The following is a 15812-nucleotide window of genomic DNA, read 5'->3' as shown; positions in this document are numbered from 1 at the left end:
GGTTGGGGGAGAACCAGAGAGAGGGGTGGATGGAATGAGAAAAAAGGAATGGGGAGGGAGAATGGTGGTGGTTGTAGGGAATGAGTCCAATGGGACTTCCTTGTGAGTAAATATGCATATGTGCCATTGCACAAGGACAAGGCAAAGGCCGTTGCCTCAGGAAAGGGCAGCTGAGTGTTTTCAAGGAGGTGAGAGAGGTGAAATCACATACATGAGATGGGGTCAAAACTACCCCAACCTCATAGTGAGTCAGTTTACCAGATGATAATAGCTGCCATTGGGTGGGTGCGATGGGAACATTTGGTCCTCAGAATGCCATTGGATTCCAGCATCCAACATCTCTGGCTGTTGGCCATGCTGGCTGGGACTGATGGGAATTGGAACCCAACAACATCTGAAAAGCCAGAAGTTCCCCTCGTCGGCTCTAGAGCATGTTGCCTGAGGACCTGTTCGCAACACAGCTGCCTCAGTTTTTGATGAGCCAGCTCACCACAGACAGCAAGCTGCCATTTGAGCAACTTCAAGAAGACCCGGCTCGGAAGGTGTAACAGGTAACTGGCCTAAGATTGCTCCACAAAATGTCATTTGAGGATGCCAGCTTGAAGATAGCTCTAAGCAGCAACTGGGGGACCTGCCAGCAGCTGTCAGGAAACAGGAGCTCAGGAAGGTTTCTACATTTCCTCTTTTCTTCACCTTATGTCTCTATTATGCCGTGAAAACTAACATATATGTCTTAGATATATCTTAAGCTGTTTCTTTCTTTCTTTCAGCCTTGGACTCCTTTTCTTACCACCACCCCCTTTCTGACACTGAGGAAAACACACAATGGATCGTGAATATTTAATTGTTCCTCTCATTTTACAGGTTTTAGTTTAAAGGTAACCATAGCACAGTCTTGCATCCATTATTAATTGCTGAACAGCTCTGTCGCTTCTTCGGACTCCACTTTCCTTTCGATGTTCGCTTCATATGAGCGGTGGCGCCGTCAGTGGAAAACAACTTTGATATTGTTTTAAGTGTGAGAATCTGGCAAATGCGATGACAACCTAGACCAGTAGGATGTAAGCGGCTGATTTCGGCGGATGGGACAATGTTTAAGAGCGACAGCAAGGGCGAGAGGCAGCCGAGGAAAGTCCGATTCCGGGTGGCTTCTTCTCACAGCGGGAGAGTGCTCAAGGAGGTGTACGCTGACGGGGAAACCTCTGACTCATTGGATTCCGAGTGCACCAGCAACTCGGAAACAGACCCAAACAGCAGGCTGAGTGAATCGGACGGGCCGCACAACGGAAACCTTGGGTTGGAGTGGGATGAGAATGAGAAGGTGGGCGATGACATGCTCATTTTCGTGAGAGCTGCCAAAGAGAGAGGATTTGGCACCAAAAGAGTCAACATCCTCAGCAAAAATGGCACCGTTCGAGGAGTCAAGCACAAAGTCAGTGCTGGTCAAGCCCTCTTTGACAATTTAACAAAGGTATTTGAGGTAAGTGAAGTGGCTTTGCTCCTGGTCTACAACCTCTTTCTGTCTCCACTTTCAAATTATCCCAAAGCACGCACCATATTTTTGTCTATGTACGCTCAACATTCAGAATTCATAACAACATCCCAGAGATTAATTCCTCAAATGAGAGCTCCTTTTGATCTAGCAGTCAGGCTTTGATATCTTTGCAACAAAAGCAAGAAATAAAAATAAAAATTGACATTACCGGAAGCCTGCAGGCTATATCGTACCCCCAAAAAACCTCAAAGGGGAACACTCTAAAGGTCTCTGGAAATATCTTCACCACATGTTGTATTAAATATTCTTTTGAAGCACTTTTGGGGTATGTAGTTAGCGCTACTCAGCTCATCAAAATAATGTGTGGGGACTCAAATGGTGTAAGGGTATTGAGGTGAACTCCCAGGCTTTGCTCCAAAAGCCCTCATGTCATAGGGAGAATCCTAACCATGTTCACTAGAATTCTTCCCACGATCAGGAACTGTGCAATCAAGACTCCAGATTGCAGAAATTATTCTAAACATGTTCAGTGGAACTCTGTGAGAATCTCCTCGCAGTCCTTCACACTTGATACCTGAAAGGTCGGGTCAGGTCAAAAGGGGGTGGGGCCACTGCACATGGAATGCTGGGAGTGGGACAGACAATGGAGAGCTTAAATGATGCTCCCTTTGGAAGATGCCATCTGAAATTGACTGCTGTTCATCATTTCATTTAAAAACTGGCCTTGTCAGAAATATTTCCTTTTTATATCAGGTTCTGATGTGGTTCATCAGTCTTGTTTATAATGATCAATTTCAATATTGTAAAAACATGCTTCTCACAGCCATGACATCATCATCATCATCATCATCATCATTATTATTATTATTATTATTATTATTATTATTATTATGTAGCACTACAACTGATCTCGGTAATTCTTATAATCCTCTAAGGTAGACTAGCATTATTATGTAACAGTGGATACGGGGAGCAGAGCCAAGCGTTGGTAACTTGCCTAAAGAATATCTAGTTGGGTCCTAGCAAAGGCACTTTTGGGTTTGTAGCTGTGCCTCTACTCCACTATGCAATTTGAGATTTAAAGTAAAAAAGAGTAGTGCATACTTGTCTGCAAGATTTTTTGTTACTTGTAGGAATTTTGTTGTGTTTGAAGTGCTCCTGGATGGTGAAGAAAACAAATTCTCAAAGGACATTTCCTGCTTTCTTCCTGTTCAACCTGTTCTGGATTTTAGCCCTAGCACCATTAAGCCCTGGTGATATACAACTTGAATTAACCCCTGAAAACCATTGTTGGTTTTTACAAGAAGGAGTTAGATGATCTAGCCTCAGTCAAGCACTTTTCAGACTTACTCTTTTAATGGGACAATTAAATACATGCCTAAAGTTGCAATCCTCTGCACATTTACCTTTCCTTTCTTCTGAGTAGACATACAGGCGACTGCATTGTCACCCTCAGCCACTGAAGTCCAGAGGACTTAAATATTCTGAGGACTGGCTGAAACATGTCCATCCTACCTAATGGTGGGCTGTATCTGGTGCTGTTACTCAGCTGACAAAAAGGTTTCCATCAGTGGACCAGGGAGGGAAGAAACTTTTGGTGATTCACCCTTTCTGCTGCAGACCGTCACCTCCCTAAATCTGCTCCAGACGGTTGGGGGACCCTCCAGAGTAAATTTAGAGGGCTGCAGGTGGGAGGGGACGCCACTGAAAATTGCTCCTCTCCCTGCTCTGCTAATGGAGGCCCTACGATCCCTGTTGAATACAACCCAGTAATTCCTAGTGAGATATACTAAGGTTGCAAATAAATTATTAATCCCTCTTATCACCCTTTCCTTCTGGTGATTTTCAGGTTGAAAATAATGAATGCTCTTTTCACGTCATATTAAGTCTTGAAATGATTACGTATGTTAAGCATTAATTTTGGACTTCTGAAAACGGATTAAGAATGGAAATGTGTCATTACAGCATTGTCATATGATATAATTTTAACAGCTTTAGGCAACTGTTTGCATCTTTACATCTTCCTTATGTAAAAAATGCATACTTGCAAACTCCCACCAACTTGTCCAACCAAGAATGTTACCTTTGATAATGAATAATGGACACACAAAAACACTTTAGTAGAGGGGAAATGAAAACTGAGTTAGAGCTCTCTGTCTTAATAAGACCCTCTTCTCACTAGCTGCAGGAAAGGATTAAATTGCTTTATTTGAATTTTTCCCCATTCTGAGTACTTAGGCTGCAACCTTCTTTGTACAATAAATTTCAGGACTCCTAGAGAAAGAAGCCAATTGAATTCAATACATGTCTACTCATAAGTAAGTCAGCTGAGTATGGTGATGTGTGATTATAGCCTAAATGTATGGTTTCTTGATATAAAATCCTAATATTTGCATACTGAGGAAATAGAAAAATATATCTCAAAATATCAATTTTTAACTAATTATATTTTTCAGCCTTTAAATGTTGAGTATTATTCTGTTCATTTTACGTATTTACATATTTACAATATTATATACCATTAATTAAGTGGAGTGCAATGAGAAATATATTGAAACAGTATAAAATTCAACACACACATATATGCATGCAAACTATATAGCACATCAAAAACCCCAAACACAGGGCTGTTTGCTTTGCAGGGAAAGCTTGAGTAAATGAGAAAGTTTGCAACAACTGTAACTTAGTACAGAAGATATGCGTCCAGTGTTCAAAAGGAGAGAATTCCATAAGATAGGTGCTGCTAAACAGAATGCCATGATGAAAGTTGATGGGCAGATGTCCTACAGCAGAATTTCTGGTCAAATGTAGTGGTCAGGTGCAGGAGACCAGGCTATAGAAGCCCCCTCAAAGTTGATAGGCGTCTTGTGATTGATTATGTGGGGTAGGTCTTACTTGGGCTCCTCCAATATTTTGTTCAAGTTGGCACCCCTGGACCAGACAGTTCCTCAGGTAGTAATAATAATAATTTATTATTTATACCCTGCCCATCTGGCTGGGTTTCCCCAGCCGCTCTGGGCGGCTTCCAACCGAATATTAAAAACACAATACAGCATTAAGCATTAAAATTTCCCTAAACAGGGCTGCCTTCAGATGTCTTTTAAAAGTAAGATAGTTGCTTATTTCCTTGACATCTGATGGGAGGGCGTTCCACAGGGCAGGTACCACTACCGAGAAGGCCCTCTGTCTGGTTCCCTGTAACCTCACTTCTCACAATGAGGGAACCCCAGAAGGCCCTTGGTGCTGGACCTCAGTGTCTGAGCAGAATGATGGAGGTGGAGATGCTCCTTCAGGTATACTGGTCCAAGGCCATTTAGGGCTTTAAAGGTCAGCACCAACACTTTGAATTGTGCTTGAAAACATACTGGGAGTCAATGCACGTCTCTCAGGACCGGTGTTATATGGTCTCAGCAGCCACTCCCAGTCACCAGTCTAGCTGCCGCATTCTGGATTAATTGCAGTTTCCTAAGCTACCTCACTGACTCTGTTAATAGTCACATGTAACAAGGAGTGACCTGGGATGAATATATGAATTCCATTCTGCATCAAAAGACAAATGCAGCCACTTTATAAAGTGGAACCGCAATGAGCACTGCAGTGTGAATGTACATCAGGATGCACAGCACATCAGCTGCATTCCTAAAAATATAATTAAGTGGGTGAGTGGATGTGGTCTTGATACCCAACTATTCACATAGAATTCAAAGCGGACAACTGCACAGAGAGGCAATTCACAGCTTAGGAGGATATGCAACACTTTCACTATTCAAATAGGATCAAATAAAGGATCAAACAACTTTGGATTGTGCAAATGGTTCCCAAACCTATGTTCTCTGAGGTTTTTCCTGCTGCCTCTGCTTGAAGATCTTGAAGGGTTTGTAACCAGCTCATTAGCTCAGGGGTTCATCTACTCAACATCTAGGCTAGGGCAATCTTCTGAAGGGGATTGAGGGGACTGTGAGAGAAGCAGAAAGGTAGTATGTGGGGCATTTTTAGTTTCTGGTGGTAGGAGAAAGCCAGCTCAGATAGCTGGTTTTGAGTTGGTTCTCTGCTGTGACTCTGCATTTCAACAGCTAGCCAACACACAGTATTAATAAAGTAAATCTACTTGGAGGATCTACTGGCAGTGGTGTAGCATGGGTTGCCAGTGCCAGGGGCTGTGCAGAGGAGGGTGGATGGGTAGAGGGAAACGGATGGAGTACGCATGCACATTCAACTGTCTAAAAGCGTCCACGTCACTTAGGAGAGCACGGCTATAGAGATAAGAAAAGAAAAGTCATTCTGTTGCCTGGAGAGGTTACTTCCTGGTTCGCATGAAGAAGCCATTTTCAACTGGGCCCAGCAACTGAAGTGTGCAGCTGTATTGAGGCAGCACTGGGTGTTGAAATTTTGTGCCCCCAAACAATTTTGCTCCTGAGGCAACCACCCCTCTGCCCCCCCCAAACTATGCCACTGCAGAGTCCTATCAGCAATACACATGTAAGACATATTCCTCAACAAGTGGTTTGAACCTATGCACAGAGCTAAGATGGCTCTGCTGTCACAGAGGTCTGTGAGTGGGACAAGGCTGCAATAGTTTTCCATAACCCGTCTTCAGCTTCTTGTTTTCTCGGCCAAAACTTTCCCCAGCTCATTGACAGTCCAAGTACCCAGCTGGTGGCAGGATCAAGTGATATGACTTGGGTGTGTAAAGCAGACACCATAAATTAGTCTGAGCTTTCTTATCTATTGTTGTCAATGTCTCTCAAAGGTGATACTTTTCAACAGAGGAAGTCAACATATTCCGCTGAGAGCCATGAAATGATGAATACACACGTGCAAATCAACCCAATTAATTATATGATGCTCTTTTCTCTAAAGTAATGAACAGAGAGCATTCGTCACATAACCTTTGAACAATATTTATGGAAGAAAGTAGTCATCTGATTTCAGAAGCCCGGGGGGGGGGGGGGAATCACACCTAACATCTGAACCACCCACTCAGAAAGATATTGATTTCTGATCCTCTGTCATAAAGCTGCCAAAAATATGTCCTCAACTTGGATAATAGATGGGAAACTTCAGAGAGCCAAATGTGGCCTTCAAAGCCTTCCAACCTGGCCCTCAGGGCTCTCTCCTGTGAAACTCCCTTTTCTTAGATCACACCCCTCACTCGTTCTGCTTTGCATCCTCTTGGAGTGTTTTTGCCTGGTTGGTATGTGTCTTTGAACTCTAATAATGTCTCTTAAAAAGCAGAGACATCACCTTGCCGACAAAGGTTCGTATAGTTAAAGCCATGGTTTTCCCAGTAGTGATGTATGGAAGTGAGAGCTGGACCATAAAGAAGGCAGATCGCCGAAGAATTGATGCTTTTGAATTCTGGTGCTGGAGGAGACTCTTGAGAGTCCCATGGACTGCAAGAAGATCAAGCCTATCCATTCTGAAGGAAATCAGCCCTGAGTGCTCCCTCTCTGAGTGCTATCCGACTCTTCGTGACCCCACGGACCAGAGCACGCCAGGCACGCCTGTCTTCCACTGCCTCCCGCAGTTTGGTCAAACTCATGCTGGTAGCTTTGAGAACACTGTCCAACCATCTCGTCCTCTGTCGTCCCCTTCTCCTTGTGCCCTCCATCTTTCCCAACATCAGGGTCTTTTCCAGGGAGTCTTGTCTTCTCATGAGGTGGCCAAAGTACTGGAGCCTCAGCTTCAGGATCTGTCCTTCCAGTGAGCACTCAGAGCTGATTTCCCTAAGAATGGATAGGTTAGATCTTCTTGCAGTCCATGGGACTCTCAAGAGTCTCCTACAGCACCAGAATTCAAATCAGTAGTGTGCTGAGGTGCTAAATGGTTTCTAATAGGGATGGCACAGATATATACACAAAAGCATGGAAAATAGATTCTTGGGGGGGGGGGGATGGAGAGGGTCTGCATAACTTTCATGCCCTTTCAAATGGTCAATTTTGGCTCAAAAATAATTTGGCACGCCATCAGCTTGTACTCTGCTTGTTCACAAAGCAGATGTGCCAGGACTAGAGCCTTCAATATTCCAATAAGGCAATGCTACTGCTGCCCCATGGGGGTGTTATTTATCCCTCCCAACTTGCCTTTTGATTGCTGCTGGTGTCTGGTGTGGAAAAAGTTGCTATGGCAACCCCTCCCCCCTCATCTTCTTTTGCCTGCTTCAATGAGAAGGGAAATGCAGTTGCCATGACAACATCTTTCCACATCCTCCAGGCAAAGCAGCTAGAAGAAAAGGTGACGTAGCAATTTCATTGATGGCCCCTTTTGTGGGCTTTTGTGCCTTTGGGACTGAGAATGAGGGGTTCTGACCGTCGCCTGGCTTGCCAGGCTAAACCAAAGGCGTGCTGGGCTATATGTTATCTTTCTGAAACCAAGAGAGGCCTTCTCTTCCAATGGAAGGACCGCTGTACTTGGAATTAGAAATCTCAATTCAAATCTCAGTTGAGTTGACTAGACTAGTCAGCTCTTGCCAAAACACTGCTTTTTAACCACTGTTCCTCTTCCTTCGCATGAAAATAATAGCGACCTTGCTTCTCTTTTAAAAAAATACATTAGTTGCAAATATAACAGAATGAAATAAAAAGAGAGGATTAATGTCAGCTCACCGTACAGAAAGGATGAGCCATCAATCCTAACTGAAAAATTTATTTTTTTATTAAAAAATTGTCCAGTAGCACCTTAGAGACCAACTAAATTTGTTCTGGGTATAAGCTTTCGTGTGCATGCACACTTCTTCAGATACCAGAAGAATCTGAAGTATCTAAAGAAGTGTGTATGCACATGAAAACTTAGTTGGTCTCTAAGGTGCTACTGGACAATTTTTTAATTTATTTTGACTGTGTCAGACCAACATGGCTACCTACCTGAATCTATTTTTTTATTGATTTATTAAATTTGTATACTGCCCTTCATCCATAGATTTCAGGGCAGTTTACTATATATTTGAATGTCCGAACTGATACCAAGACAAGATTGATGATGGTATGCTCAAATGCAGATATACAGTGGTACCTTGGGTTACAGATGCTTCAGGTTATATACACTTAAGGTTACAGGCGCTTCAGGTTACAGACTCCGCTAACCCAGAAATAGTGCCTAAGGTTAAGAACTTTGCTTCAGGATGAGAACATAAATCGCGTGGCAGCGACACGTTGGCAGCGGGAGGCCCCATTAGCTAAAGTGGTCCCTCAGGTTAAGAACAGTTTCAGGTAAAGAATGGACCTCCAGAACGAATTAAGTTCTTAACCCAAGGTACCACTGTATAGATATTCAAATGCAGAGAGAGCATGAAGATTTCAGACTATTGAGTAATGGACGGTTGGTGTTTATTCTTCCATCCTCGAAGTATCAGTCTCTAAGGGCTTACAGGGTCCACTTTCATTGTTAGTCTCCCACATTGCAGGAACATCATTAAAAAACCTGCGAATATCTGCAAATATAAAGGATTTTTCCAAAACAAAATTAGTTTCTGACCAGAAGGAAGACAACACAGGACACACCTGCATCACATGCCTCAAAGAAGTATTATCAGCCTTACATCACCAGCAACTATCTGAACTAGCCCATTCCTTCCTAGGTGGACTGGGGTCCAATATACTTGAAACATCCTGTCAGGGAACTGCCATCGCAGCTAGCAGAGGAGGCGAGACTCAGCAGCAATGCTGGAGAGCGGCCAAGCCGGAAGAGAGGGAGGTCCCCGGCTGGGGAAGATAATCAGCGCTACACCAGGGATAGAGAGGGGCCGATGGGGGAAGCGGAGAGGAGGCTCCAGGACTCTTCGCAGGAGACCAGCGAGGAGAGCACAAGTCCTCTGCTGCCCACACCCACCCTGCGCAGAAGACTTTTGCACAGGGAAAGTAGGCGGCGACTTGGCGTCAAAGAGCTTCTTTGCTGGAAGAGTTTCAAGAAATGCCCACTGATGGATTCTGCCAGCGACTGAACAGCCACGGAGTGGAGGGCTGTCCAGAGGGAAACGGCTTAACCAGGCAAACTAGCCCGGAGAGGCGGTAACTTATGCACAAGCAACCCTTAAAGCCATTACACATCCATTTTCTAAATTTGAACCATTAAAAGTAGTTGCTTGAAAACCGTGTGCAGCATTCGGATGGAGCCTTGTACAGTGGTGCCTCGCAAGACGAAATTAATCCGTTCCGTGAGGCTCTTCGTATAGCGGTTTTTTCGTCTTGCGAAGCAAGCCCATTGACAGCTTAGCGGATTAGCGCTACAGCTGTCAAGTGGCTTCCAGCGATCAGCTGTTAAGTGGCTTATCAGCGGAACAGCTGATAAGCGGCTTAGCGGCTTAAGAAAAGGGCGGAAAAAGCGGAAAAAAACCCCGCGGGGGGATGCAAGATTTTTTTTGTCTTGCGAAGCAACCCCATAGGGGAATTCGTTTTGCGAAGCGCCTCCAAAATGGAAAACCCTTTCGTCTAGCGGGTTTTTCGTCTTGCGAGGCGTTCGTCTTGCGGGGCACCACTGTAGATTCTTCAGTCAGGCGCTGAGGCTGGAACCTTAACCATGTCTACACAGAAGTAAGTCCCATTGAATTCTTACTGCCAGGTAAATGTGGTTAGGATTGTGGTTGTAATCCAGGTCATATAGGAGGACTGCAGGCTATACAGTGGTACCTCAGGTTAAGTACTTAATTCGTTCCGGAGGTCCGTTCTTAACCTGAAACTGTTCTTAACCTGAGGTACCACTTTAGCTAATGGGGTCTCCTGCTGCTGCCGCGCCGCCTGAGCAAATTTCTGTTCTTATCCTGAAGCAAAGTTCTTAACTTGAAGCACTATTTCTAGGTTAGCGGAGTGTGTAACCTGAAGTGTATGTAACCTGAAGCATATGTAACCTGAGGTACCACTGTATTTCAGAAAGGGAAGAATCAACATTTGGCAAGAACTTGCTTTTGTACACAAGCAAAGCCAACTTATGAAAAAGATGCGTCATCTGAGAACATCTTTTTTTCGAAATACATCCTAATGACAATTGTGGTTTTTATCGACCGCAGAAGAAGCAGGCAATTTTAACAATTTGGGGCAATGAAATTTGTGCTTTTGGCATGCATACCTCTGAGCAAGAGTGCATACAAGTGGGCTGTAAGTAGGGATGGAAGGAGAAAGGTGATTCGGTTCACATTTAAAGGCAAAGCTATATGATCTGCATGTTCCAAAGCAATGAATCAAAACACAGCTGCCCGCTGGAATTCACACTTCTCTGAATCTTGCAGTTCAGTTCCCCAGCCAAGTAAAATGTACAAAAAAATGCATATATTAGGGTAAAGTGTGCATCTAAATGCACACATTCATGAAAATAACATGAAATGCATTGAATTAGGGGGGAACTGCTTGAAAAAAATGTGTACATTTGTCAAAAATGCACAGGAAAATGTGTTTATCCAGAGACATTGGCACTAAAACGCTTGCAATTTTTCGTGAATTTTTTTTTTTTTAAATTGCAAATTGTTACAGAAATGTGGAGCAATGGAGAGAAAATGAAATTGGAAGATTTGTCCCCCTTAGCTGAAGCTCCCATGGGTACTGGCTCTTTGTGGATCTTCCTGTGACTCTTGCAGGACACTTTGGGAGTGAGGTGTCAACATCCTCTCTTGACAGCTCCTGATCAAGGCTTCCTGATACCAGATCTTGTGTGAGCTGAGTGCAGCTAACTTGAGCTGACTTTCATAAGTGAAACGGAATCAACTGACCAGTGCAAGTTCTACAGATATCAGCAGGAACACAGGAAACCTACCCCGGGATATATTAAACCCTAAAGTTATGAAAATGTTTGCCAGTTGTATAAGGAGCTTAGTAATCTTAGTCAAGCGCAACCCACCCAAAAAATATTTGCTTCTATATAGTCCGCATGTTTCCTGACGTATGTGCAGTATTTTATAAGCTGAGGGATGCTAATGGTCTTTTTATAGACGTACAGGCATGGATTCAGTGTTATCTGAAGGCCAGTTGAGCAATCAGAGAGAGATGATGGAATCTAGACACATATAAAAAATGCTGTGAAAATGCTTCCCCCCCCAAGTGCGCACACACACACACACACACACACACACACACACACACACACATATATAGTGGTACCTCGGGTTAAGTACTTGTTCCGGAGGCCCGTTCTTAACCTGAAACTGTTCTTAACCTGAGGTACCACTTTAGTTAATGGGGCCTTCTGCTGCCACCGCACCGCCGAAGCACGATTTCTGTTCTCATCCTGAAGCAAAGTTCTTAACCCAAGGTATTATTTCTGGGCTAGCGGAGTCTGAAACCTGAAGCGTATGTAACCTGAAGCGTATGTAACCTGAAGCATATGTAACTCGAGGTAGCACTGTGTGTACAAAAATCCATTATGTTATGTTATGTTATGTTATGTTATGTTATGTTATGTTATGTTATGCTATGCTATGCTATGCTATGCTATGCTATGCTATGCTATGCTATGTTATGTTATGTTATGTTATGTTATTATTATTATTATACCAAATAGCAATACCACTTCAACTAGAAATCAATTACATGGCCAATTTTAAATTTTGTGTGGCTTCCCCCGTGCCGTGCTTCAAGGTCTGAATATATTGAATTTGCTGTAAGCTCACTATCGCCACCTACTGTCACTTTTGTACAATGCACTTAAAACGTTTTATTTGCAGCTCTATAGCTGAGTCCATGAGGTGAAGTGTAACAGTTGCTCTAGCGGAAGCTTGTAGTGCAACAGCCTGTGCACAGAAAGTATTGGGGCTATAGCAGGCTGTTGTGCAGCCAGACATAGGAACCATACTGGCTTCTTGAGCCTTCTTTTTTTAAAAAAAGCCACTAGAACATAGACTAGACTAAAAGCTAGAAGCTAGAACTAGACTAGAACATAGCTAGGTGACTTTAAACAAATGTGATGTTGAATTCCTTCCTGAGAGTGGACTTCATTACATTTCCTACTTTTTTAATACAGAGACATTACAGACTATTAGCATCGGTTTAGTTCTGCTTCTATACAAATTGCTCTGTGAATTGTAAGCACAGGACCATGCTGCTTCTGCATAGCACACTGAATATTAAACAATAAGCAGATGTTATACAGTGATACCTTGGTTCTCAAACTTAATCCGTTCTGGAAGTCCGTTCCAAAACCAAAGCGTTCCAAAACCAAGGTGAGCTTTCCCATAGAAAGTAATGCAAAACGGATTAATCTGTTCCAGACTTTTAAAAACAACCCCTAAAACAGCAATTTTACATGAATTTTACTATCTAATGAGACCATTGACCCATAACATGAAAGCAATAAGCAATGTACTGCAGTCACACAATCAATGAATCATTCAATGAATCAATGAATGAATCAATCAATCAATCAATCAATCAATCAGTAGCTGAACAGGGTTCCACATAGTCACAAAAACAAAAAAACAAAAAGCAGCGAAAACAAAAACGCAAATAAATAGCAAAAACAGACCTCAGCGTAACACTCAAATTGAAAGTGTGGCACTCAAAATGGAGCACATTTGACTTCCGAAAAAAGTTTGCAAACTGGAACACTTACTTCCGGGTTTGCATTGTTTGGGTTCCACGTTGTTTGGGTACCAAGACGTTTGAGAACCAAGAATCCACTGTATTACCATTCTGAGAAACATTGTTAAGTTTTGCATTCTTTGGATTCTCTCTCTCTCTCTTTTGCTGGACGGTATTATTAAGAGGGCGGTGTGGGTGGTGCTGTGGGTTAAACCACAGAGCCTAGGACTTGTGGATCAGAAGGTCAGCGGTTCGAATCCCTGAGATGGGGTGAGCTCCCATTGCTCGGTCCCTGCTCCTGCCAACCTAGTTCGAAAGCACCTCAAAGTGCAAGTAGATAAATAGGTACCGCTCTGGCGGGAAGGTAAATGGTGGTTCTGTGTGCTGCTCTGGTTCGCCAGAAGCGGCTTAGTCATGCTGGCCACATGACCCAGAAGCTGTACGCCGGCTCCCTCGGCCAATAAAGCGAGATGAGCGCCGCAATCCCAGAGTCAGCCACGACTGGACCTAATGGTCAGGGGTCCCTTTACCTTTTTATTATTAAGAGGGAGGCATAAAGACAGTAGCATAGATCATATATGGAAGAGGAACAATTAGAACTTGCTTATGAACAAAGAAAAAAGTCAGAGTTGGGCAGTGATATGGAATATTCAGGCATACAGGACTTACCATTTCATTCTGATCCTCCCCTTTATTGCTAGTAAGCAACAGGAAAGGACCGTGAATCATGGTACCATCGCTCCATCTTCTGATAACCAATCCTCTGGATATAGCAACCTTGCTTCCAAATGTAGCTTGTGGTGTAGCTTTGCTGCCTTGCAGGCTCTTAGAAGGAATTGCAAGGCAAATCTTTTTCATTTGTCCTTTAATACAGTGGTACCTTGGGTTACATACACTTCAGGTTACAGACTCCGCTAACCCAGAAATAGTACCTCAGGTTAAAAACTTTGCTTCAGGATGAGAACAGAAATTGTGCTCCGGCGGTGCGGCAGCAGCGGGAGGCCCCATTAGCTAAAGTGGTGCTTCAGGTTAAGAACAGTTTCAGGTTAAGAACGGACCTCCAGAATGAATTAAGTTCTTAACCCGAGGTACCACTGTATTGCTGACTGCTGACCCTCCCCATCTTAGCTGTGGTTTGCATTGTTAGTAAAAAATCTTGAAAGCTGGCTTGTTAGTTTTCTTCTTCTAGGTCGGTCTATATTTTGCGATTGATTCCATGTTTTATTATTTTATTCTTTAAGTAGATTTTAAAGCACAGATTAGATGGCCATCTGTCCTGCATGATCTAGTTGAGATTCCTACATTTCAGGGGGTTGGACTAGATGACCCCCCAAAGGGTTTTTTTTCCGACTCTACCATTCTATGATTCTGTGATTCATTTCTCTGCTTTTGTTTCCTTCACTGCACATTTCAACACTTTCTGAGTGAAATGTTTAAACAAAAAAGGGGGAGGGGATTAAAATTAAGCAATAGTTTCGGGAAAAGGAGCCATAGAACACTTCATAGTTTCTCCCCTCTGAAAATCAACTGAAGAGGTCGTTGCAAACCTTGTGAGGAAGATGCTCATTTCACACCTGTCAGGAAAGATGACAAAAAGCCATCTGGATAGCTAGCCTATGCAGTAGAAGGCATTTTAACACCATCGCTCTGGAAACTAAAGGGATATTTCCACCTGTATTTTCAGAGAAAGATGCCAACCGTATCATGAAAAAATAATGTGGTGAGCGTGTGTAAGAGTTGCTGTTATCTGTTTCTTTACTAAGGACTCGTTCTCAAAACTGGTTCATAAATAGAATAGGACTGTGATGGTCTCCTCGCCCCCTGCTTTGACATATGAAAGGCAGAAATTTTCATGCTGGGAAAACCTGTTTCATTTCTGCCTATGACTGTTTAAAAGACCACAAGCTCTGCTGGAGGTGGTGCTGGGAAGGGAAGGTTGGCAACTCTGGGATTTCCACACAAAACTGTGTGAAACATACAAGAGCATAACTAATAATAATAATAATTTATGTGTACCCCTCCCATCTGGCTGGGTTATCCCAGCCACTCTGGGTGGCTTCCAACAAAGATTAAAAATACATCAAATTATGGCAAGACAGGAAGTAGTTTCCTTATCCATGACAACATGTTTGCTTGGGAATGAACTCATTGGAATCCTTTCCTGGAAGGGAAGAAACAAGGCTCGTCTTGTAGCCATTCCTTCAGTCCTTAATTTGGAATATTTATTTATGTGCCTTACAAGTGGTTAAAGGGATGTGGGTGGCGCTGTAGTCTAAACCACTGAGCATCTTGGGCTTGCCGATTAGAAGGTTGGCGGTTCGAATCCCCACCATGGGGTGAGCTCCTGTTGCTCAGTCCCAGCTCCTGCCAACCTAGCAGTTTGAAAGCATGCCAGCGCAAGTAGATAAATAGGTACCGCTCCGGTGGGAAGGTAAACAGCATTTCTGTGCGCTGCTCTGGTTTGCCAGAAGCAGCTTAGTCATGCTGGCCACATGACATGGAAGCTGTCTGTGGACAAAATGCCAGCTCCCTCGGCCAGTAAAGAGAGATGAGCACCACAACCCCAACGTCGTATGTGACTGGACTTAACCGTCAGGGGTCTTTACCTTTTCTTTCTTTCTTTCTTTCTTTCTTTCTTTCTTTCTTTCTTTCTTTCTTTCTTTCTTTCTTGTGGTTAAAATGTGGATCCATAAACAGACTACAGTGGTACCTTGGTTCTCAAACTTAATCCAATCCGGGAGTCCGTTTGAATCCCAAAACTGTTTGAAAACCAAAGGGCGGCTTCCAATTGGCTGCAGGAGCTTCCTGAACTCAAG

At 43.3% G+C, this 15812-nt stretch overlaps 1 protein-coding gene across 1 annotated transcript in view; it reads left to right on the top strand.

Moving 5' to 3' along the window:
* The first annotated feature begins 403 nt into the window (after positions 1-403).
* GRXCR1 (glutaredoxin and cysteine rich domain containing 1) overlaps positions 404-15812 on the top strand; it is a 52930-nt gene continuing 37521 nt past the window's right edge. Inside the window, exons 1-2 of the mRNA XM_083755068.1 lie at positions 404-551; positions 865-1480. Of these exons, the coding sequence (XP_083611194.1) occupies positions 1091-1480 (390 nt within the window). The 5' untranslated portion in view covers positions 404-551; positions 865-1090. The remainder of the gene's footprint in view (positions 552-864; positions 1481-15812) is intronic.

Source organism: Podarcis gaigeae, assembly GCF_964106915.1.
Source record: "Podarcis gaigeae genome assembly, chromosome: 9".
Classification (NCBI taxonomy): domain Eukaryota; kingdom Metazoa; phylum Chordata; class Lepidosauria; order Squamata; family Lacertidae; genus Podarcis; species Podarcis gaigeae.
Note: the sequence above shows the minus strand (reverse complement) of the source record. Positions and strands in the feature narration are given on the sequence as shown.